Below are 26,384 nucleotides of genomic sequence, written 5' to 3' on the forward strand. Positions count from 1 at the left end.
TGAATCTACAATTTTCATAGTCATGAAAATAAAGAAAACTCTTTGAATGAGAAGGTGTGTCCAAACTTTTGGTCTGTACTGTACATGGCTGTAATGAATAGCGCTTCAGGAGGCCCAAACTTTGGGGGTCTCTTTTGGTGGTAAAATTAGAATATCAATAAATGAAAATTATTTTTAGGGTATTTCTAACATTTATTTGAACAGTTAGTTATACGTTAACACTTCTATTTTTGAATGCTTTTTTACTTTGCAGAATATTTCCCACACCTAACACTTTTGCACTGCACTAAACAGAATGGGCACAAACATTTTAGCTAGAGAGACTTTTTAGAGTTTTTAGCCATGTTACGAATTATAACTCAACCTGCATAGCTCGTCTCTTGGTTAAAGTTACTTCAAAATTCTTCCATTCCCAGTGTTGCTCAACGACATGAGCAAAGATAACGTGACCATTCCCACAGGCTCCGGCAACTTGGGTTCCGTCTATCGACCAAGCAAGGCTGAAGATACTACCAGTATTTGGTTTTTCCAAAGCATAGGACCACTGGAAGAACATAAAATGATAAAGCAATTATTGAAAAAATTATAATAATAATAAAAAATGTATGTACAAAAGATCAGGTCAACATTTTCTCTTTAGAAACAGTGGGTGATCAAGAAATTTGAAGATGGAACATTCTGCTCTTGCCTAAGCACACCTGAAGCAGCTGGACATCAGACAGCAGATGAGCCAGTGGCAGAGGTCAAGGCTGCTTCAATGAATAAGAATAGGAGATGACACGACAAATGGTTGAAGTCTGCTAGAGACATTAGCAATATATGCAGAGCTGTTAAGATTGATCAGAAGAAAGACGAGGCAAGCTTACCAAATAGAGCTCAGATGCAAAGCTAATTATAACACTCAATCAAAAACTGAAAAGGAACTTTATTCAATAAGTAAGAAGACCCAAAAAAATAAAAATAATCCATCTGTTTAAAAGACAAAATATGTCCAAATGCAAAAGGCTGGACTCATCACTTAGTGCTTTGGGGAGGGAATATTTAATGTGTTTGCCATATTTAGCCCTGTAATTTCTTTTGCAGTACATGTGAACCCAGAAAATATCAAACTCCTGGGAAGCTTGTCAACTTTGGGAATATAAATATAATGAGGGTAGACAAGTGTAACCGAGAGACTGCTAGTCAATAGGCTTTATTAAGATACAGTACTGGGACAAATAACTCGACGTTGGCGCGTGCACCAAGCTTGGAAATTGAAAAAAAATAAAAATAAAAAAATATATATATATATATATATATATATATATATATATATATATATATATATATAAATTAAAATAATGACTAATAATTGGATGACGTTAGGCTAGGTGGTATGAGATTTCTGGTTTCATTAGAAATAATCTTAAAGAAAAAAAGTTTAAATCAAAGTACATGAACCGTCAAATAAAAAGCTATTAAAAATTTGATGAAATAGAACATTTCTTGAGGCAATATACAGAAGCTGAATCGGAATAGCTGTTCCACATATCATTTCCGTGTACAAGTGCACTCTTGGATTGTTCTTAGAAAGCGCTAAAGCTTGGTATAGCCTCCCATGTGTCTAGTGGAGGATTTATATCAAATATGGGAGGAATTATAGGAGCTTAGCACTTGTACATAATACATTCTGTGGGATAACGGGACAGTAATAACTACTAAACGAGTCCTGTGATGTACTCCCACGGGTCTTTAAATGATTCGAAATCTGACTCATATGTATGGAAAGTTTGGCACAACAGAAGGAAACTTCTTTCTAATCAGGAGGTCTACAATTTTTGCGACTGCGCACTTTTCTATTTTTTTACGCTTGTTAACAATCAAAGAAGGAACCACACATCACTGTACTGTTACCGACACATTAAAGACATGAAAAAGACAGAATGGCGTGCAAACGATCAACAAAAAGAAATACCAAACTTCTATTTTTACGATGCCACTAAGCCATGTGCACACAGTTCTAATATGTAGCATCCAGAAACTACACAATATATATATAATGACTCCACTACACTCTACGGTATATTAGAATATCGTCCAAAAGTCCATTTATTTCAGTAATGCAACTTAAAAGGAATTGCATTAATGAAGCTTAACATTAGAATTTTGTGAAAAGGTTCAATATTCTAGGCTCAAAGTGTCACAGTCTAGTCAGCTAATTAATCCATACCCCCTGAGCAAAGGGTTCCTCAAAATTGTGACTTTTCATAAGCTGTAAGCCATAATCATCCAAATTATAAAAAATAAAGGCTTGAAATATCTCACTTTGCATGTAATGAGTCTCTCTCATATGTTAGTTTCACCTTTTAAGTTGCATTACTGAAATAAATGAACTTTGCACGATATTCTAATTTTTTGAGTTTCACCTGTAGCTGTAGACTAAATTCTATGGGGCTATAGTATCATTACACGTACATAGGTCCCATAAAGCTGCTGTGTGCATGAGCGTGAAATATTGGGTGTTTGGAAATGGAAATAATGACAGCAGAACAGTCAAAACTCAAAAAAAAAAACACATAAAGTAGTACTTTGTATTCTTCTTATTGAAACAGGTGGGGAAAAAAATGCTAGGAAAACCACTCGGGGCAGAAAATGCTGCACTGTGTGAATGGGAAATGATGTCAGGAAAGGCCCTCTTAAGCTTGTCTGCTTTAGCAACTACTGGTATCCCCCTTGCAATACAATTCTACAGCATCTATTCTTAAAGGTTACGTACACATTCAGAGACAATTTTTTTTATGATTGCATTTTACTCATTTTGGGCTAAAAAAAAATACATTTAAAATTATTATAATTTTTTTAATATTGAGCCATTTTGTCACAAAGGGTTAACGGTCTAGCAGTGCGAATCTGACTTTTTACTTCACTTTATGCCACTCATCTAATAAATCTTATTTCTAATTAAGGGCTCGTTCACACGACCGTATGGCTTTTTCAGAGAACGTTTTTAATGGATCCGTTTTTCCGTTTCAGTAGTGTTTCTGGTTCCGTTTTTCCGTATGGCATATACAATACACAGTAATTACATAGAAAAAAATTGGGCTGGGCATAAAATTTTCAATAGAAGGTTCCGCAAAAAAGGAACGAATACGGAAGACATACGGAGTACATTCCGTATGTGTTCCTTTTTTTTTGCTGACCCATTGACTTGAATGGAGCCACAGAACGTAATTTGCGGGCAATAATAGGACATGTTCTACCTTTGAATGGAACGGAAAAACGGAAACGGAATGCATACGGAGTACCTTCCGTTTTTTTGGTGGAACCATTGAAATGAATGGTTCTGTATACGGACCATATACGGAACTCAAAAAACGGCGCGTATACGGAACGCAAAAAACGTTTGTGTGAACGAACCCTTACTACGAGGTCATAAGCACTTATTTAAGCCAGATTTCTATCAGTAAAATAAGAAATGAGCTACAGTGTTTATAATGTCAGAGATAAGGAGCCCGTCAGATTAGCAGGCTGATGGAGCACAGAGAATATTCAGATTCCTCTACTAGAGCATTTCAGCCCTGAGCAGAAAAAAGGGTTTCCATATTTGTTATGAAGACCAATTTAACAAATATTTTTAGCTCAAAATATGTACAATGCAATAATTTAAAAAACTGCCCCCAAAGGTGTACATGGCCTTTAAGGCATGGCCAACCTGTGGCTCTCCAGCTGTTGTAAAACTACAACTCCCAGCATGCCCTGCTGTAGGCTGATAGCTGTAGGCAGTCTGAGCATGGTGGGAGGTTATGCTATTCCTTTATTACTCTAGAAGTTATGCCTGAACTGTTAGTAGTTTATAATAAAGGTCCAGCTGGGTGTGTCCCCCTGCACAAGCTGTGCAGGGACACAACCCTACTGGTAACATCCAGCTGAACCCTCATTGTAAACTGCTAGAAGAAATGGGACAACGTAGAGACAGAAGAGTAGATGCTCCAGAATTGTTATCACATGAAGAATGCAAGTAGTTACTAAAATAGTCATTTCAGGAGGGGTTGCAGGTCCTCTTTAAAGAGCTCTCTTTAGTTAGAAGGGTTGACAAGGTATCCTGGGACCCTGAGGAATCAGCTGTAAGCTGAGAGGAACCTGAACATCCATGTTTATTTGTTCTGTGTTGCTACCTCAGGGAAAATGGAGCATCTCACAGTCCTAATTTAAACCAATGACCTGTCTGTGTAATGCATGGACTCCTCGAGAGACGGTGTTGGTCACCGCTTCCATTCTGACTTATAGATGAGGGTGCTGAACTACAGGACTTAGGCGTGTTTCACATTTGCATTATGCATCTCCGGCTGGGAAGCAGTCTGCCAGAAATGTCTGCATCGGGCACTGCTGGGTGCTGACACCCGCCGGCCTCATTCACTATAATGGAGACCGGCGGAGATCCAGCTGCAACTTGGCAAACATGCAGAGAAGCAGCCAGATGGAAACCGCTGTGCTCAGCAGTATTTGTCCGTATGCTTCTCGGCATATTTGCCGTGCTATGGGCGGATAGCCGCCGGTCTCTTTTATAGCGAATAGGGATGGATGGCAATGGGTTTGCTTATACACGTATACACATCGGCAATCGGGAAATTAAAGATAGTGCCTGATTGAGAGCGCCATAGGCGCCAGGTGCCTTCTGTTTTAAACAGCAGGCACCTGGGACTGATGTATGCACACGTTTAACCCCTCAGATGCTGTAATCAAATGTGACCATGGCATCGGTGAGATAAAAAATGCTGTGCAGTGGCTATTCCTAGCAAGGATCAGGGGAGCTGGATAGAGTGTGCAGCAGGCTCGGTCCTCCTGAATGATGGCTGGGCTCCATAGTAACACAGTAAAATCTCATAGACCTCAATTCTACCAAAAAAGGTTTTTAAAAATATTTTTAAAATTTTAAAAAAATATATAACCTTTCAAAATCACATAACTAGAAAAGTGGACACATGTGTATCTCATATGGAGAAACTGAAAAAAAAGTCAAAATGGTCGATTTGCTTTTTTTTGGTCACTTCATCTACCACAATTTTTTTTACAAATAATGATTAAATCAAAACACTCTACAAAATGGTATCAATGAAAAGTACAGATCACCCTGCAAAAAATGAGCCCTAAGACAGCTCCGCATACATAAAAATACAGACGTTATGGGGGTCAGAATATGGCAATGCAAAGAAAAAAATTAGTTTTTTAAATTTTTTTATTTTAAAACATAACTATACATATGTGGTATTGTTTTAATCGTACTGACCCGGACAATGAAAGTAACAGGTTAATATTACTGCAAAGGAAACTCTGTTATAACAAAAGCCATGAAACTGTGGCAGAATTTTTATTATTATTTTTTTATAATTGAAGATTGGTAATTTTAATTTTCATACTGTCCCCTGTTGTGCTCTACCTAAGCTGCGCTGAAGGAGGCCCTTTTACCTGTGTGATGACATGTAACAGCGAGCCAGCTTTAACTCAGAACAACAAATATAAAAATACAATATGGCCGATTCATGGAAACTGTCAAACAAAAACTCAAGCTTTCATTTTTCAAGAGAACTGTACAGAATGGAAACTGCACTATGATTGGTTGTTATGGACAATAAAGAATATCCCTGTTGATCATGATTCTCCTCCATATTGTACTGATATATTCCAAATGGTTGAGAATATTCTACAATTAATTTAATTTCTACTAGGTTATATGACTCAACTTCTGGCTCAACTTCCTTGACATCATTTTGACAGATGAATAATTGTAAACTTTATCCACCTCTAAGCAGGACAGACTGTAAAATGCATCTGAAAGTGATCAGCATAGGCAGCCAGGATGAAGTGTGGTGTGGAACTGAATAAGCCTAACAACTGCAGCAAACCTCAAATTGACAGAGGAAGCTATAGATAAAAAAAATAAAAAATAACTAAGGCTAAATTATTTCAATAGACCACGCTCACATGGAACGTGCAGGGGTATTTCATGGGGTTCTCAAAAGCAAATGAGGTTTTACTTTTATTTCATAAGAAGCTGCAGATGTGTACCGGTTGCAGGTGTCCCACGCAGAACATTTACATTTACAGGTAGTTGTAGGGGACCCAAATATAAAGTCTTGGGCATGAATGCAGTTGGAGAGCTTGTTAGGATTGGCTATATTAAAGAGGACCTTTCACCCATTATGACAATGTGAACTAAGTATACAGACATGGAGAGCGGCGCCCGGGGATCTCACTGCACTTACTATTATCCCTGGGCGCTGCTCCGTTCTCCCGCTATGCCCTCCGGTATCTTCGGTCACAAAGTTATGGTAGGCGGAGTCTGCCCTTGTTCTGCTGTAGCACTGGCCAATCGCATTGCAGAGCTCACAGCGTGGGAGAAAATAACCTCCCAGGCTGTGAGCTCTGCGCTGCGATTGGCCAGCGCTACAGCAGAACAAGGGCAGACTCCGCCTACCATAACTTAGTGACTGAAATCTCCGCCTACTATAACTTACTGAGCGGAGATACCGGAGGGCATAACGGGAGAACGGAGCGGCCCCCAGGGATAATAGTAAGTGCAGTAAGATCCCCGGGCGCCGCTCTCCATGTCTGTATAGTTAGTTCACATTGTCATAATCGGTGAAAGGTCCTCTTTAATAAAGTAACAGGTTAGTAGAGTGATTTAGGCCCAATATTTTGACCCTTATGTTCTACTAAACCGGGATGGATCTGAAACAGAAGAAAATGGTTTAAAAAAAAAAGTCAAAACCCTGGTTTTGGTCTAAGATTTTTTTTTTTTTAACAAATCAGCAGTGTAAACAAGGTCTTAAGGGGGGGGGGAATCATGTCATATGTCAGACATTTTTAGTGGGGGAAGTGACGGAGAGCAGTGTATGGGCTTATGGACAGTTTGTAGGACTAGCATAGTAACTATACAAATGGAAAAATGGAAAATTTAATTTTACATCTTGTTACCGAGACAGAAGCTAGCGGACATAGGAAGTACCTCCTCCTGCACACTTGGCACAGGAAGAGGTAGTTACAAATGAACAGCTGTCGGAGGAAACATATTGGAGACAAGTAGTCTGTACATTTTGTTGGGGCGGGGGCAGGTGACAAAGATGACTGGCACTGTATGGCAGTGAATTTGTGATTTCTGGCATGTGCCCTCATGCTATTATATGGAAACAGAACTCCTTGGCCTACTCTAATATACTACACATTAGGAAGTGAGCAGCATGTACTGAACTAGACAGTAGGGACTGAACACAATATTCTCCAATATTAAGCAGATCTTAGAACTAGGGACTGAACACTATATGCCATGTAGCACATGAAAACAAGCAGCGGAAATGGTTCTAAACCACCCCAAGAACATAAAAAAGGGAAGTGATTTATGTTCATATCATACCTAATACCCTGAAAGCACATGGGTGTGTGCCCCGCAGGTAAGGTAGTTTATCTATCGTGATGCCTTTAACTCATAAAAGAGGTTAAAGAATGAAGCTTGAAAAGAAGGTTAAAAAGTTGCCACCTTGGGATTTTTTTTTCTTGCTTTTACCTGATCCATAAAGATTCCCATTTCCAACAGGGCTTCTAGAAAGCCTAGGAATTTTAAATATTGCGTTTAGCAGTGTTTAAGTGGCCATGTAAATCATAACGTGGCTAGATTGTATTGTGAAGACACATGGAGTGCGGCCAATAAAATCAACCAGACAATATAAAAACCTGCTGAAGAAGCTATTTAAGGCATGAACACACACAAAATACTCCTGGCCGCAGAATATAATGGATCATCGTGATGTACTTTTGGTTATTAATGATACTTTGGACATCTGGGACATAACTCACACTTCATTTAAAGTGTATCCATTGTAGGGATAAAAAGGAGCAGCTGTAACAGCAACGTGGGAGGTGGGAACTGTTATCGATTCGATTTTTTACCACCAATTAAAAAAAGGGCAAAAAAAATACTAAAACCTGCTGGTGTATTAACTCAAAACTGATAAAATATTACCCACATCAGAGTATTATGTAATCCAAAGCCTGGCAAAATGGTGGTCTAAAGGTCGGCAAGTTTATTTTTAGTTGGATGCTTTTTTTACTGGTGTAATTGAAGTATACTGTAGGGATCAGAGATCAAAATGGAAGGTGATTAAAAAAAAAGAGTAAACCAGGTTTTAAAAGAGAATATTTCTATGTAAAGGTGGCCACACACATTCCATTAATGTTGGCAGAACCCAAACATTCAGAAAATTGCTTTATGGCAACCCCACGATCAGGAGGAGACCTCAGTGACCGCTACGGGAGAGATTTCTAGGCATGTTCTGTGACCTGTGCAGAGGTCAGGAGGGAGAAGATAAGCTCTGACAATCACCTATTGTGAATGGTGGATCCTGTCTTATCTATACAGAGGTGATATCATTACAGGCAGGATTAGAACGACAGATAAGCAGATAACTACAGTAAAGTGATCTGTACAGACTAAGAAGTGGCGCCTATTATTAGGCTTAGTGGCCAGTGAGAAAACTAGGATTTTTTATTTTATTTTTTAAACATAGATACTGACATGGAAAATTCTTTAAAAATAACAAACATACAAATGTGATTTAAACAATAGGTCACGTTCTGGTGATACATTCCCTTTAAAACCATTCAGTCAATCGGCCCTTGTTTCAAATGCCATTACAGAGGCCCCCCCATATTTTTACATTTAGTCAGCAGCATATCCCGTTTACACAGGCATAAACAGTCCGATCAGCCGACAAACCCTGGTTGGCAATTATCAGGAATGAGCATTTGTGGCTCACGGTGTTAGCTAATCCTAAACTAAAGGGGTTGTGGGGGGCTGTCAATGAGGTGGATGCACATGCTCCGTTCCATCCTTCAACTGTAATAAACAAAGCAAGTGGGGCAATGAATGGGGGATCTCTGGATAATAATAATAATAATCTTTATTTATATAGCGCCAACATATTCCGCAGCGCTTTAGAGTTCAGGGGTTCAGTCAATAATTACAACAAGAGGAATGAGGACCCTGCTCGCAAGAGCTTACAATCTATGAGGAGATGGGGGTGACACAAAAGGTAGAAGTGCTTGTTTTGTACAATGGTCCAGCCATCTTGGGAGAATAGGGGAGCAGATATAAAGCTGCATGAGCCGGTCACAAGCTGATATATGAAGTGGAGGATCAGGTTCAGGGAATGATAAATGGGCTATATATGGAGAGGAGTTAGATCAGGGGATGTGATAGGTCACCCTAAAAAGATGTGTTTTTAGGGAGTGCCTAAGGGCTCTTTCTCACGAGCGGATGCCGTGCGGGTAATCCGCTGCGTGAAAGACAGCCAAGCCACGCTCTGGACAGCAGAGACACAGGGCATTAACATGGATGATAACGCTCTGTGCCTCTCTGTGATCTTTTTACTACAAAATCACAGTGAGATAAAGTTGTCACCGTGATTTTGTAGTAAAAAGATCACAGAGAGGCAAAGAGCGTTATCAATCATGTTACTGCTCCGTGTCTCTGCTGTCCGGAGCAGGGGTTGGCTGTCTTTCACGCAGCGGATTACCTGCACGGCATCCGCTCGTGTGAAAGAGCCCTAAATCTGTGTATGTTGTGATTTAGCCTGATTTCTTGGGGTAGGGCATTCCAGAGAACCGATGCAGCTCGGGAGAAGTCTTGGAGCCAGGAGTGAGAGGTTCGGATTATTGTGGAAGTCAGTTGGCTGAACAGAGAGCGCGAGTAGTGTGGTAGACCGAGATGAGGGAAGAGATGTAGGGGGTGCAGCCATGTGAGGGCTGGTTCTAATTTTGTTATAAAAAGATTTTATGTACTATAGAATGTACTATTCTTCACATTAATCACTTTAAAAAGTTACATTTTACTCAGCTATAAAGTGAATAAAGACTTTTGAGGTATTGAACTAAAAACTGATCCTATAATCAAATGTCATGTTTTTTTCCTGATGCAAGCAAGCTACACAACAGAATGTTGGGGACCAGGTAAGTATGTTCTGTATGAGGGACCTGGGCATTTCTGGGGGTGTTTACAGGATCAAACAACCTCTTTAAGCTCTGCTCACATTACATTCGGCATTGCATACATAGGCCATTGACTCTCTTTGTGAAAACATGTATACCACACACTACATTTTAGTCAGCTCATACTTTCCAACTTTTTCTGCGAGGACTCCAGGAGATCAACGGGTCTGTTGCCCACATGCTTTGGCATATCCTTTTATCGGGCCATGCCCCTTTATCCCATGAACTACTCTCACTTTGCACAACGCACCAAACTCCTGAGGGCACTTTGGGCACTGGGACAGTGTCTCACGGATGCAGTATCCAAGCGCCAAAGTACATGATGGGTGGCTTTTTTGGGGGAAAGCAACCCTCCATGCTGTGCCCAGGAGACTTGACAACTCTTCCAGGAGGTCTCTTCTTTTTCTGAGAGTTTCCTGGATGTTTCAAAAGAGCAGGCAAGTATGAATCAGCTACAAAGATATACCTACGTATACCAGACAAATGTACACCAAAAGAACACTCTTTAAAAAGGGAGGAACTCATCATTCCCCCCCCCCCCCACACCAGTTTTGTGGTGTAAAAAGTCAGACACTGTGTTTGCAACTTAATGCCACTCGTCACCCTTGCCACTTTCCCAAAAACACTTTTCCCAAATAGACTGAAATTAGTGATGAGCGAAGCGAGCTTCAGATGTTATATCCGAAGTCGCTTCTCTGAAAACTTCAGATTAATGCTGTATGGAGATCCAATGAGCCAAAGTCAGTTATTTGCGGAGTCGAGTGTGACTTCATTGAATAACTTTGGTAGTTGATTTTTAAAGTGAAAAACCACTTTAAAACTTGAAACCGAACTCGGCTTCAGTTTCGAGGTACCAGTCGGAACCGAAGCCGAGTTCGGTTCTAAGTTTAAAAGTGGTTTTCCACTTTAAAAATCAACTACCAAAGTTATTCAACTTTGGCGAACAACTGACTTTGGCTCATCGGAGCCCATACATTATAATAGTGTACTTAAGCTCACTTTGCTCATCTCTAACATGAAATCTACACCAGCTAGAGCAGGGCTGGCCAACCTGCGGCTCTCCAGCTGTTGCAAAACACAAACATAGTGTGAGCAGTACATTATTCAAACAGCATATTTACATCAAATGTGACCATAAGGAACAATGCAAAATGCAAAGACTCAATGGGGATATCTTCTGTGAGCTGCAGAGGTCCAATATACTGCCAGGAGCTACTGAGCTTTCTCCACACAACGTATGGCTGGTCTTTTTGTCTCAAGTTTCGCCCAAGGCTTTTGTTGTTGTTTTTTTTTTCTACCGCACTAGGAGAGGCAATATGCACGTAATTGAATTAGGCTGTTTAATGAGGGACATATGCAGGTGAAGGGTTAATGACATGAGCCGTTTCGTGATGAATCCTGAGGGAGCAGTTTGCTGAATCAGCTCCATTACATCAGGTACTTTAAAAATGTCTGTGTTGACCAGAAACCTTGGTCTGGTTCTCTTCAGGTAGTAATCACTGTGGTGGCATGTGACTCCTTCCTACTCCAAGTCCTACATGGCGTGTTCTTCAGCCACTGTTTACATTGGTGTCAGGAGGGGAAAGACATGCCTGAAGGAGCAAGATTTGGAGGCTACCAATAGAAACTTCTATCGCTCGAGGTTTAAGAGTTGAGCAGCTGGCTTTAGTTAAAGATCATTCTGCCTGTTGGCCTTGTAGTAGCATTTATCACCCAGTATTAAGGTTGCCTTCTTAGTGTTGACACAAAGATTTTACACTTGGTTTTCTAAACTGCTTTCAGATATTGCCTGTCAATGCTTCAAAGATCTTAGGAGCCAAATCGGACATAAAACAGCAGAAAATCTGCTAAAGTCCAAGTAAACTGCCATTTACTATTAAAGGAGTCTAAGACTGGATGGCTAGCGCTGATTCTATTAGAATATCCTTTGCATACGGCAGAGCTGGACACAAAGAGCAGATACAACTTGTCGGAAGCAATAATCAGTGCATCTACTAACAGTAGAAATGTTTACCATTCATCTGTGCAAATTAGATCCCGCCGGCCATACCGGATTATTGGTTTATTGAGAAAAAAAAAAAAAAAAGTTTAGCAAGTATACCTTTTAATGGTTAAGGGTGGGTTCACATTTGCGTTCTGGATTCCGTTATGGCTTTCCGTTATAAAATGGTTATAACTGAAAATAAAGGAATCCATAAGATGGAAGTCAAAACGGAAGCCTTTAGAGGCATTCTGTTTTGATCCGTCTTAATAGAAGTCTATGGAGAATCATAAAGGATCCGTCTGGGTCCCGTTATGCAAGACGGAAAACAAAGTCTTGTCGATAGGACTTTTTTCTCCGTTCTGCATAACGGAAACCAGAATGATCCGTTATGCTTCCCCACAGACTTCTATTAAGACGGAAAGCAAAACGGAATGCCTTTTAACCACCTCCGGACCGCCTAACGCAGATTCGCGTTCCGGAGGTGGCAGCGCTGCGCACAATCACGCATATACGCGTCATCTCGCGATGGCCGGGATTTCCTGTGAACGCGCGCACACAGGCGCGTGCGCTCACAGGAACGGAAGGTAAGAGAGTTGATCTCCAGCCTGCCAGCGGCGATCGTTCGCTGGCAGGCTGGAGATGTGTTTTTTTTAACCCCTAACAGGTATATTAGACGCTGTTTTGATAACAGCGTCTAATATACCTGCTACCTGGTCCTCTGGTGGTCCCCTTTGTTTGGATCGACCACCAGAGGACACAGGTAGCTCAGTAATATGTTGCACCAAACACCACTACACTACACTACACCCCCCTGTCACTTATTAACCCCTTATTCACCCTTGATCACCCCTGATCACCCCATATAGACTCCCTGATCACCCCCCTGTCATTGATTACCCCCATGTCATTGATCACACCCCTGTAAAGCTCCATTCAGACGTCCGCATGATTTTTACGGATCCACTGATAGATGGATCAGATCCGCAAAACGCACACGGACGTCTGAATGGAGCCTTACAGGGGCGTGATCAATGACTGTGGTGATCACCCCATATAGACTCCCTGATCACCCCCCTGTCATTGATTACCCCCCTGTCATTGATCAACCCCCTGTAAAGCTCCATTCAGATGTCCGCATGATTTTTACGGATCCACTGATAGATGGATCGGATCCGCAAAACGCACACGGACGTCTGAATGGAGCCTTACAGGGGTGTGATCAATGACTGTGGTAATCACCCCATATAGACTCCCTGATCACCCCCCTGTCATTGATCAACCCCCTGTAAAGCTCCATTCAGATGTCAGCATGATTTTTACGGATCCACTGATAGATGGATCGGATCCGCAAAACGCACACGGACGTCTGAGTGGAGCCTTACAAGGGCGTGATCAATGACTGTGGTGATCACCCCATATAGACTCCCTGATCACCCCCCTGTCATTGATTACCCCCCTGTCATTGATCAACCCCCTGTAAAGCTCCATTCAGATGTCCGCATGATTTTTACGGATCCACTGATAGATGGATCGGATCCGCAAAACGCACACGGACGTCTGAATGGAGCCTTACAGGGGTGTGATCAATGACTGTGGTGATCACCCCATATAGACTCCCTGATCACCCCCCTGTCATTGATTACACCCCTGTCATTGATCAACCCCCTGTAAAGCTCCATTCAGATGTCCACATGATTTTTACGGATCCACTGATAGATGGATCGGATCCGCAAAACACATACAGGCGTCTCCCTGGAGCCTTCCAGGGGGGGTGATCACCCCATATAGACTCCCTGATCACCCCCCTGTCATTGATCACCCCCCCCTGTCATTGATCACCCCTCGTCAGGCTGCATTCAGATGTCCGTATGATTTTTACGGATCCACGGATACATGGATCGGATCCGCAAAACACATACGGACATCTGAATGGAGCCTTATAGGGGGGTGATCAATGACAGGGGGGTGATCACCCCATATAGACTCCCTGATCACCCCCCTGTCATTGATCACCCCCCTGTCATTGATCACCCCTCTGTAAGGCTCCATTCAGACATTTTTTTGGCCCAAGTTAGCGGAATTATTATTTTTTTTTCTTACAAAGTCTCATATTCCACTAACTTGTGTCAAAAAATTAAATCTCACATGAACTCACCATACCCCTCACGGAATCCAAATGCGTAAAATTTTTTAGACATTTATATTCCAGACTTCTTCTCACGCTTTAGGGCCCCTAGAATGCCAGGGCAGTATAAATACCTCACATGTGACCCCATTTCGGAAAGAAGACACCCCCAGATATTCCGTGAGGGGCATATTGAGTCCATGAAAGATTGAAATTTTTGTCCCAAGTTAGCGGAAAGGGAGACTTTGTGAGAAAAAAATAAAAAATATAAATTTCCGCTAACTTGTGCCAAAAAAAAAAATTTTCTATGAACTCGCCATGCCCCTCATTGAATACCTTGGGGTGTCTTCTTTCCAAAATGGGGTCACATGTGGGGTATTTATACTGCCCTGGCATTCTTGGGGCCCCAAAGCGTGAGAAGAAGTCTGGTATCCAAAGGTCTAAAAATGCCCTCCTAAAAGGAATTTGGGCACCTTTGCGCATCTAGGCTGCAAAAAAGTGTCACACATCTGGTATCGCCGTACTCAGGAGAAGTTGGGGAATGTGTTTTGGGGTGTCATTTTACATATACCCATGCTGGGTGAGAGAAATATCTTGGTCAAATGCCAACTTTGTATAAAAAAATGGGAAAAGTTGTCTTTTGCCAAGATATTTCTCTCACCCAGCATGGGTATATGTAAAATGACACCCCAAAACACATTCCCCAACTTCTCCTGAATACGGCGATACCAGATGTGTAACACTTTTTTGCAGCCTAGGTGGGCAAAGGGGCCCATATTCCAAAGAGCACCTTTAGGATTTCACAGGTCATTTACCTACTTACCACACATTAGGGCCCCTGGAAAATGCCAGGGCAGTATAACTACCCCACAAGTGACCCCATTTTGGAAAGAAGACACCCCAAGGTATTCCGTGAGGGGCATGGCGAGTTCCTAGAATTTTTTATTTTTTGTCACAAGTTAGTGGAAAATGATGATTTTTTTTTTTCTTACAAAGTCTCATATTCCACTAACTTGTGACAAAAAATAAAAACTTCCATGAACTCACTATGCCCATCAGCGAATACCTTGGGGTGTCTTCTTTCCAAAATGGGGTCACTTGTGGGGTAGTTATACTGCCCTGGCATTCTAGGGGCCCAAATGTGTGGTAAGAAGTTTGAAATCAAATTCTGTAAAAACTGACCAGTGAAATCCGAAAGGTGCTCTTTGGAATATGGGCCCCTTTGCCCACCTAGGCTGCAAAAAAGTGTCACACATCTGGTATCTCCGTACTCAGGAGAAGTTGGGGAATGTGTTTTGGGGTGTCATTTTACATATACCCATGCTGGGTGAGAGAAATATCTTGGCAAAAGACAACTTTTCCCATTTTTTTATACAAAGTTGGCATTTGACCAAGATATTTATCTCACCCAGCATGGGTATATGTAAAAAGACACCCCAAAACACATTCCTCAACTTCTCCTGAATACAGAGATACCAGATGTGTGACACTTTTTTGCAGCCTAGGTGGGCAAAGGGGCCCACATTCCAAAGAGCACCTTTCGGATTTCACTGGTCATTTTTTACAGAATTTGATTTCAAACTCCTTACCACACATTTGGGCCCCTAGAATGCCAGGGCAGTATAACTACCCCACAAGTGACCCCATTTTGGAAAGAAGACACGCCAAGGTATTCCGTGAGGGGCATGGCGAGTTCCTAGAATTTTTTATTTTTTTGTCACAAGTTAGTGGAAAATGATGATTTTTTTTTTTTTTTTCATACAAAGTCTCATATTCCACTAACTTGTGACAAAAAATAAAAACTTCCATGAACTCACTATGCCCATCAGCGAATACCTTGGGGTCTCTTCTTTCCAAAATGGGGTCACTTGTGGGGTAGTTATACTGCCCTGGCATTCTAGGGGCCCAAATGTGTGGTAAGGAGTTTGAAATCAAATTCTGTAAAAACTGACCAGTGAAATCCGAAAGGTGCTCTTTGGAATATGGGCCCCTTTGCCCACCTAGGCTGCAAAAAAGTGTCACACATCTGGTATCTCTGTATTCAGGAGAAGTTGAGGAATGTGTTTTGGGGTGTCTTTTTACATATACCCATGCTGGGTGAGATAAATATCTTGGTCAAATGCCAACTTTGTATAAAAAAATGGGAAAAGTTGTCTTTTGCCAAGATATTTCTCTCACCCAGCATGGGTATATGCAAAATGACACCCCAAAACACATTCCCCAACTTCTCCTGAGTACGGAGATACCAGATGTGTGACACTTTTTTGCAGCCTAGGTGGGCAAAGGGACCCATATTCCAAAGAGCACCTTTCGGATTTCACTGGTCAGTTTTTACAGAATTTGATTTCAAACTCCTTACCACACATTTGGGCCCCTAGTATGCCAGGGCAGTATAACTACCCCACAAGTGACCCCATTTTGGAAAGAAGAGAACCAAAGGTATTCGCTGATGGGCATAGTGAGTTCATGGAAGTTTTTATTTTTTGTCACAAGTTAGTGGAATATGAGACTTTGTAAGAAAAAAAAAAAGAAAAAATAATCATCATTTTCCGCTAACTTGTGACAAAAAATAAAAAGATCTATGAACTCACTATGCCCATCAGCGAATACCTTAGGGTGTGTACTTTCCGAAATGGGGTCATTTGTGGGGTGTTTGTACTGTCTGGGCATTGTAGAACCTCAGGAAACATGACAGGTGCTCAGAAAGTCAGAGCTGCTTCAAAAAGCAGAAATTCACATTTTTGTACCATAGTTTGTAAACGCTATAACTTTTACCCAAACCCTTTTTTTTTTACCCAAACATTTTTTTTTTATCAAAGACATGTAGAACAATAAATTTAGAGCAAAATTTATATATGGATCTCGTTTTTTTTGCAAAATTTTACAACTGAAAGTGAAAAATGTCATTTTTTTGCAAAAAAATCGTTAAATTTCGATTAATAACAAAAAAAGTAAAAATGTCAGCAGCAATGAAATACCACCAAATGAAAGCTCTATTAGTGAGAAGAAAAGGAGGTAAAATTCATTTGGGTGGTAAGTTGCATGACCGAGCAATAAACGGTGAAAATAGTGTAGGTCAGAAGTGTAAAAAGTGGCCTGGTCTTTCAGGGTGTTTAAGCACTGGGGGCTGAGGTGGTTAAAGGCTTATGTTTTGCATTCCGTCATAATACAAGTCTATGGGCAGCATAACGGATCCGTCCTTCCGTCTTATAGTTATAACAGAAAATAACGGAATCCATTTTAGAACAGAAAGCCATAATGGAATCCAGAACGCAAATGTGAACCCACCCTACCAAAAATAGAAGCAATGACGTTATATAGCGAACTTTTGAGACCGACGTCTCTTCCTCAGGCATAATACCACATATTATTCCTGAGGAAGAGACCTGAGTGGTCTCGAAAGATCGCTATATAATATCATTGCTTCTACTTTTGTTAGCCATTAAAAGGTATCATACCTGCTAGGTATTATTTGGTTTCTCTTAATAAGAGCAATAAAGCAGTTTTCTACTGTAACACAGTACCAGTTTTTTTTTCTTTTAGCCAAACCAGCGATTCCATCAGTGGACAGCACTACTTTACCATTCTTGCCCCTGGTTACAACAGGGGAAAAAAACCAAGAAAAAAAACGCTCACCAGTCTGCAGTCCCACCATTTCAACACTGTGACCCTGTCTCTGAATGCTTAGGGTCTCCACCAAACCGGAAGTGGCTTTGTCCCATGACCACTGGAATGATGGTATTGCGGACAGGCGAGTCTTTCTTTTCACTTAGGCACATATTTGGAGGAATGGGCTCCTAGGCCAAACAGCCTTTTAAAGAAGGCATCCAGGTCTGTCATCTTTGTACTCCTCTGTTAGGGCCTAGTAGAAAGTCAGAATTGCACAGATAGGCATAATATACCACAATACAGAAGTACTGCAGTGTGTTAAAAAAGCAATCAAGCAATAAAAGAGTCATAAAAAATGCAAAAATAAAAAAGGTAAATAGAATGTGTGGTCAATGTTGAGAGAGCAATACTGTCCAAAAAGTGGAGGTTGAGAGAGCAGTACAGTCCATGTAGTGGAGGTAGAGAGCAGTACAGTACATGTCCATGAAGGTAAAGAGAAGTACAGTCCATGTAGTGGAGGTAGAGAGCAAAGCAGTCCATGTAGAGGAGGTAGAGAACAGTACAGTCCAAGTAGTGGAGGTAGAGAGCAAAGCAGTCAATGTAGTGGAGGTAGAGAGCAGTACAGTCCATGTAGTGGAGGTAGAGAGCAAAGCAGTCAATGTAGTGGAGGTAGAGAGCAGTACAGTCCATGTAGTGGAGGTAGAGAGCAGTACAGTCCATGTAGAAAAGTTGGCGAGCAGTCCATGTAGTGGAGGTAGACAGCAGTACAGTCCATGTAGTACAGGTGAAGAGCAGTCCATGCAGTAGGGGTAGAGAGCAGTAAAAGTCCATGTAGTGGAGGCAGACAGCTGTACAGTCCATGTAGTACAGGGAAAGAGCAGTCCATGCAATAGAGGTTGAGAGCAGTACAGTCCATGTAGTAGAGGTAGAGAGCAGTACAGTCCATGTAGTGGAGACAGATTGCACTGGCACATGCGCACTGCATGGAACGATGCTGCTGCCCACAATGGTCATCATAGTGCACATGCGCCGGCGGGATCTCGGCCAGTACACCGGATGACGTAAGAGGCTTACAGGGCCGGCCAAGCAACAGGCTGGGGAGAGGTTATGTGAGAAGAAGGAAGAGAGGCCTGGGCACTTACAGCCCGATCTCCGCCCCTGGGCACTTGCGAGCCTACATTTACATATGAATAAAACTCTGTTTTTGCCCCTGGTGAACATCCAAACAAAAAGACAAAGGTACCGTTTGATTGATCTATAGTTATGCTACAGTGCTATGTAAGATGTCTATAAGGACAACTTGTGGTGACAGACTCCCTTTAAATTGTCCTAACACTATTAACTATTTAGATCGTGGCAATACATCAATGCAAAGAGTGTGCATGCAAAGATTTTTATAGCAATCCAATTACTATTAAAGACTTTGGGGGACATTCATGAACAGTTATACGCCACAATAGTGGCAAATTCAAGTCACAGATTGTCGTACTCCATTTTGCAGCACAATCTACTTTTTCCTGCTCATTCCATTTTTCGAAAGTGCCGAGAAAAGGGGACGTGGGGTGGGTGGGGTGGGGGGCAGGGAAGCATGGGGGCCGGCATGCCTGGCTCATTTATTATTTTCTATGCCAGTTTTTGTCTTAAATGAATGCCAGCAAGGGAACTGGTGTAGATTTAAGTCTGTTGCACGGCCTGCTGGAGGAAGCGCCAAACAGATGTGGAGGCCTGCGATTCTACATAATTTTGACACTTCCTCCACTTCATTTATATAGCGCTTACATTTTCTGCAGCGCTCTACAGAGATTGTCTCTCTCACGTTCTTGGTGGTTGAGTGCAAAAGGAAACCCAAAAAAAATATTTAAAAAAAATAAAAGATCACATAGCTGATTCCAAACAGGTTAAATAGCAAGGCAGCAAACTGCATGGATAATTTCTTAATATAAATGAATACTGTGCACACGATTAGAGCAGTTTTTGGAATATCACTATTGTGCATGACACAGGGGCAAGTGTCCCCATACTAGGAGAAGCACCCTGTTACGACAACATGGTAGTCTTCAGTATACCACTGGTGTATACCCTGAAATGTTACAGACAGTGATATTCCATAAAATCATTACTATATGATGACATTACCGTATTTTTTAGCTTTATAAGACGCACTTTTTTCCGCCAATAGTGGGGGGGGGAAATGGTCGTGCGCCTTATAAAGCGAATACCATTATGGAAGCACTCACTAGTATGAATTAGGTGCTGGGAGTTGGGAGCGAAGCGCCGCAAGCGCTTGTAGTACTCACCCTCCCTGGTCTTCCTTGCTGAGGCTGGCACTTCACTGTCCTGGCCGCGTACAGCATCAGGACGTAGTGCGTGCACTATGACCTGACGCTGCACGCAGCCAGGTGACAGAGCAGCGCAGGCCGGGAAGACTTCTGCCGGAGGTGAAGAGGAGTCGCGGCGCAGGATAGGTAAGAGGAGGTTTTTATTTTAATCTGATCTTAGGTCTGATGGGGTCTAACATTGAGGGCTGATCTGAGGTCTGATGGGGGTCTGACATGGAGGGCTGATGTGATATCCTGATAAGGGGGTCAGATGTGATGTCCTGATATGGGGGCCTGGTCTGATGTTCTGATATTTATGGGGGCCTGATCTGATGTTCTGATATAAGGTCTGATTGGGGTCTGACAATGTGGGGTGATCTGAGGTCTGATGGGGGTCTGACATTGTGGGCTGATGTGATATCCTGATAAGGGGGTCAGATGTGATGTCCTGATATGGGGGCCTGGTCTGATGTTCTGATATTTATGGTGGCCTGATCTGATGTTCTGATATAAGGTCTGACATTGTGGGCTGATGTGATATGCTGATAAGGGGGCCTGATCTGATGTTCTTAAATTTATGGGGGCCTGATCTGATGTCCTGATATTTATGGGGGTCTGATCTGATGTCCTGATATTTATGGGGCTCTGATCTGATGTCCTGATATTTATGGGGCTCTGATCTGATGTCCTGATATTTATGGGGGTCTGATCTGATGTCCTGATATTTATGGGGGTCTGATCTGATGTCCTGATATTTATGGGGGTCTGATCTGATGTCCTGATATTTATGGGGGTCTGATCTGATGTCCTGATATTTATGGGGGTCTGATCTGATGTCCTGATATGTATGGGGGTCTGATCTGATGTCCTGATATGTATGGGGGTCTGATCTGATGTCCTGATATTTATGGGGGTCTGATCTGATTTCCTGATATTTATGGGGGTCTGATCTGATTTCCTGATATTTATGGGGGTCTGATCTGATGTCCTGATATTTATGGGGGTCTGATCTGAGGAAAAATATTTGTGTCTTAATTTCCTCCTCTTAAACCTGGGGTGCATCTTATCATTGGGTGTGTCTTATAAAGCGAAAATACGGGTAACTGAAAATATCATACTGCACTCACTCTGCTTCCATTCAGCAAGCGTGCATATAAAAAGTGTTCATCAACTGTAGATACAGTTACATCCCAAGAATAATCAAGAGGTGCACAGGCTGTGGGGGTCAGGACCCAACTGTGGTCCCCTGGTTATTGCATATGGAATAGTTTCGATTGTAGCAGCCACTTTGGGAGCTGGTCAGAGAACAATTACACATTGACACAAGAAGTAATAGATGAACAGAACACCCATGCTGAGCCCCATCTAAAAAAGAGCTTGGGGATCGCTGGTCTGTAAAGATAAGACATCCATTACAAATACAGGTGCAAACAGTAGCTGCTTTAAACCGTGTTATAAAGAGAGGAGTAATCAAATAATAAAGCTGAGGAATCAGATTAGCAGCAGCTTTCCCTGTCAGCAGAGGGCGGCTGTTTTATGACAGCCTGGTCTTCTGTACCAGAGGAAGGATACGGTTGATGGAACTATAGGTTATAGAGCCGCCCTGCACTACTATGAGCACCAGCTTATGAAGAGGTTACGCAAATTCACGTTTCGCTGTATGCAGTGGTAAGGATAATAATTAGCAAAACTGGAGCAGATGTTTGGGACATAAACGATGGAAGCTTTTATACAGAAAAATATCAAGTAAAAGGAACAAGGCTATACTGCATTTTACAAAGGCCACCAAAGGGAAGAATCAGATAACCAATAATTAGTGATTGTCTGCAGATCGTCGATTATGGCAATATCTCAATGCAAAGAGTGTGAATGCATAGATCTTTATGGCAGTCCCATTACCATTAAAGACTTTGGGGCACGTTTATTATTCTTATTCTTTATTCTTAATAAAGCCCTACAGCTGGAGGAGGATCTGCTGAAATTATGAAGAGGCGCCGGCCCATCCTCCGCCAGTTCTAAATGTCATCTACAAGAAAATTTAGACTAGCACATTCATATACATAATCACAGGTGCATATCCATCAAGCAAACATGGTTGATAAAAAAAATGGCTGCACAACATTTCACATGCAAACAATAGAGCTGAGAAATGGGGATCATTCTAGATTAAAGTGGTATTATACCTACTATAAATGGAAAAAAATAGAAGCTCTTAGCGCACATTTTTTATCAAACGTGTGTCGGGCCCATCTACCAGGCGCCAAGGTGGCTTCACAGATGGGTCCCTAACACTAATATACCGCCTCTCTTGGACTTACCTAAGCCTACATTTTCAGGGCAGTGAGTTCTTCAATTATGGAAGCACTCACTAGTATGCATTAGGTGCTGGGAGCAGGGAGTGAAGCGCTGCGAAATGGTGACTAAACGGAGGCAAACTGATGCATTCTGAGCGGATCCTTTTCCATTCAGAATGCATTAGGGCCAAACTGATCCGTTTTGGACGCTTGTGAGAGCCCTGAACAGATCTCACAAACGGAAAGCCAAAACGCGAGTGTGAAAGTAGTCTAAGTGACATGCCATTCACCTGCTCTTTACCGCCGGATGCACCGGTTTTTGTCTGGCCGAAACCGGGCACTCATGTCAGAAAGCATACAGGTCCCCACCAGACAGACATGTTAGAAGGCCTAATATACTTTAAATCCTTTAGACTTAAAAAATGAGTAGATACAAGCAAACAAACACATGTGGTGAGCTCATCCAGTTAACTCCGTCTTTCACGCCGATGCCAGGAGATTGCTGGAGCAGCAAGGAAACATAAGTAGAAAGAATCCGGCTCCGGTGGATGAGTTAAAAATCTTCAATGCTTTCTTAGTGCACATACACACTTGGAAAACACTCAAATAAAAATCGCTTACGCATTTCAACTGGGTATGGTCTTAATCATAGCATGTTCCGAACAAGCTTTGATTAAGACCATACCCGGTCGAAACGAGTAAGCAATTTTTATTGGCGTGTTTTCCATGTGTATATATGAACTAATAAAGCATTGACGAGGTCATCCACTGGAGCCAGATTCTTTCTGCTTAAAAAAGAAAGTGAGTATCTTACTCCCAGAGGAGACCTCAAAAGACCTCAAGAGCATTGCTTGGAAAGGTGGACGGTCAGTCTATGTAGCGTCAGTAGGATATAGTAGCATAGTCCTATCCTGCACATTAGATCCTGGAATTGACACATATTTGCATCTATTCATACAGTGAACCAACATTGAAAATTATTCTATAACAAAAATGTCCAATAAAAATAAGTGAAATAAATAACAGAAGTTTCAGAGTGTTATGTGACATTAAAAAGCATTTAATTTGGGTTATTCATTGACTCTTTCAGGACACAGCCTATTATTATTTTTCTCATTGTTCCTTCCCCGCCCTCCAGGTACCATACATTTTTTGTTTTCTGTTTATATAGCCATATAAGGGCTTATTTTTTGTGGAACAAGTTGTATTTTTAAAGGGAGTATTTATTTTACAATAGCTTGTATTGGAAAATGGGAAAAAACATCTTCCAAAATTATTATTTTTTAATTATGACATAACGACCTTATTCTGCAGGTTGGTACAATTACGCTTTCTTTCCCCCAAAAGTGTGGGGGGGAATGACAGTGTGTCTTATAAAGCGAATACTAGTGAGCTCTTCAATTATGTAAGCTCTCACTAGTATGCATTAGGTGCCGGGAGTGGGGAATGAAGCGCTGCGAGCGCTTCCTGTACTCACCCTCCCTGGTCTTCCTTCCTGGGGCCGCGGGCACATTGTCCTAAACCCGTACAGCGTCAAAACGTAGTGCGCGCACTATGACCCGACACTGCACGCAGTTAGGTGACCGTGCAGCGCCGGCCAGAGAAGAAAGGGGAGCGCGACTTATAAAGAGACCGCCAGATCCAGAGCAGAGCCTCAGCGCAGAATAGGTAAGAGAAGTTTTTTTTATTTTAAGGTCTGATCTGATGTCTGATAGGGGTTTAGTATGGGGGTCTGAAATGAAGGTCTAAAGAAGGTCCCATGGGCATCTGATGAGGGTCTGATATGATGTAATGTCCTGATATGGGGGTCTCATGTAATGTCCTGATATGGGGGTCTCATGTAATGTCCTGATATGAGCGTGTGATGTAATATCTTGGGTGTCAGATCTAAGGATTTGATATGGGGGTCTGATCTGAGAATTTGATATGGAGGTCTGATCTGAGAATTTGATATGGGGGTCTGATCTGAGAATTTGATATGGGGGTCTGATCTGAGGATCGGATATGAGGACTGGTGTGCGTCTTATCAACAGGTGCGTCTTTTATAGCAAAGAAAAAAATATACGGTAATTTTCTTTGCATCACCATTTTCTAATTTTTTTTGATTTCTGTCTACAGAGCTGTGGGAAGGCTTGTTTTTTGGTACCATTTTAGGATACATACGATTTCTTGATCACTTTTTATTCAAATTTTAGAGGGACAAAAAAATGGCAGGAAAAACATTTTTATATTACATGTACATTTTTGGACATGGTGATAACTGTAAAATCTGATTGATGGCAGTCTGACTCCCGAGACACCCACCAATTAGTTATGTTTATTTTTTTCATTGTATTATTTTTATTTATGGAAAATTGGCAAAGGGGGGATTAGAATTATTTTAATTATATTTTTAAAAAACTTTACCTTAATTTTTAGTCCCCTTTCACACTAGCGTTTTATTTTTCCGGTATTGAGTTCTATAATAGGGGCTCAATACCGAAAAAAAAAAACGCTTCAGTTTTGTCCCCATTAATTGTCAATGGGGACAAAACTGAACTGAACAGAATGCTCCAAAATGTATTCCATTTAGTTGCGTTCCCAGACCGGAGAGCAAACCGCAACATGCTGCAGTTTGGTTTCCATCCTGGGATGCGGAGCAAGACGGATCCGGCATTACCCCCAATGCAAGTCAATGGGGACGGATCCATTTTCTCTTACACAATTTGCCACAATAGAAAACGGATCTGTCCCCCATTGACTTTCAATGGAGTTAATGACGGATCCGTCTTGAGTATGTTAAATATAATACAACCGGATCCATTCATAACGGATGCAGACGGTTGTATTATCAGTAACGGAAGCGTTTTTGCCGGATCCAGCAAAAACGCTAGTGTGAAAGTAGTCTTAGGGGACTTAAATGTTCGATCTACTGATTACTCATTACATAAACTACAATAGAATTCTATTTCAGTCTATTTCAGTCTATGGGATTAAGACAGTCTGTCTGAGAAGCCTTGCATGGAGCGGGCTCAGCACAAAGCCTGCACCATACTCTTCACACAGCACCACAATGTAACTATAAGTCGTGCTGCGATTAAAGGTTGAAGGGGTTTTCCAGGAGTAAAATGTTGATGACCTATACTCAGGATAGGCCACCAATATCTGATTGATGGCAGTCTGACTCCCAAGACCCCCACCAATTAGTTGTTTGAAGAGGCTGTGGCACTCAGCTGCGTGCATGGCCTCCTCACAATATACCAAGCACAGTGCCATACACTGTATAGTGGCTTGGCTGTGCTTGGTATTGCAGCCTAGGCTCATTCACTTGAATGGGACTAAGCTGCGTTTACGCCATGTGACTGACAAACATGACGTCACCACCCTAGGAAGAGGCTCCCCAGAGGGCCATGGCCTCTTCAAAATCAGACCCCTGTCGATCTGATACGGATGACTTATACTGAGGATAGGACATCAATATTGTAATCCCAGAAAACCCCTTTAATGAAGGACTATTCCCAGTAAACATTGCATATGCCCAGATCCTCTGCCAACACCAGCACAGAGGTTTAATAGCATTCTGCAGCACCAAGTACCAATGTGGAGTCAATGGTGAGGGTGTATCTAGAGTGCCTGTGGTGGACAGCTAGTCACCCTTCTAGTGGAGGCTCTAACCTTAAAAGGGTTGGCCACTTCCTGGTTACTGGTGACCAATGTGTGTGTGTAAGATGACTATATGGCACCTACTAATATAGCCTTTATTGATTTTCTGTGCCATTTGTTATAATTCATAAGCCATATCCCCTTGTTAGGCAAATCTTCTGTGCTGTCCATAAAGAAGTCCTGTCCATAAGATGGCTGCTGATGGAGGGTCATGTGACCAAACATATCACTCTAACAGGTCCATTCAAACACACTGCACCTGCACTAAACTCCCAACAGTGCAGATAGTGGGTGCAGTGTAATGGAATGGAGAAGGCCAAGTGGTTTGCCTGGGCCCATGAGCTATCAGAAGTCATTTTATGGACAGGATCTCCGTGCAGACAGCACAGAAG

The 26,384-nt window shown here is 41.8% G+C and overlaps 1 protein-coding gene across 3 annotated transcripts in view; it reads right to left on the bottom strand.

Annotated features, from left to right (window-relative positions):
• IFT80 (intraflagellar transport 80) overlaps positions 1–26,384 on the bottom strand; it is a 124,974-nt gene that overhangs the window by 39,491 nt on the left and 59,099 nt on the right. For all 3 annotated transcript variants that reach the window (XM_040428167.1, XM_040428169.1, XM_040428168.1), the window contains one exon: positions 365–544. In XM_040428167.1, coding sequence (XP_040284101.1) covers positions 365–544 — 180 coding nt within the window. The remainder of the gene's footprint in view (positions 1–364; positions 545–26,384) is intronic.

This window comes from Bufo bufo, chromosome 4 (genome assembly GCF_905171765.1).
Source record: "Bufo bufo chromosome 4, aBufBuf1.1, whole genome shotgun sequence".
Lineage (NCBI taxonomy): Eukaryota > Metazoa > Chordata > Amphibia > Anura > Bufonidae > Bufo > Bufo bufo.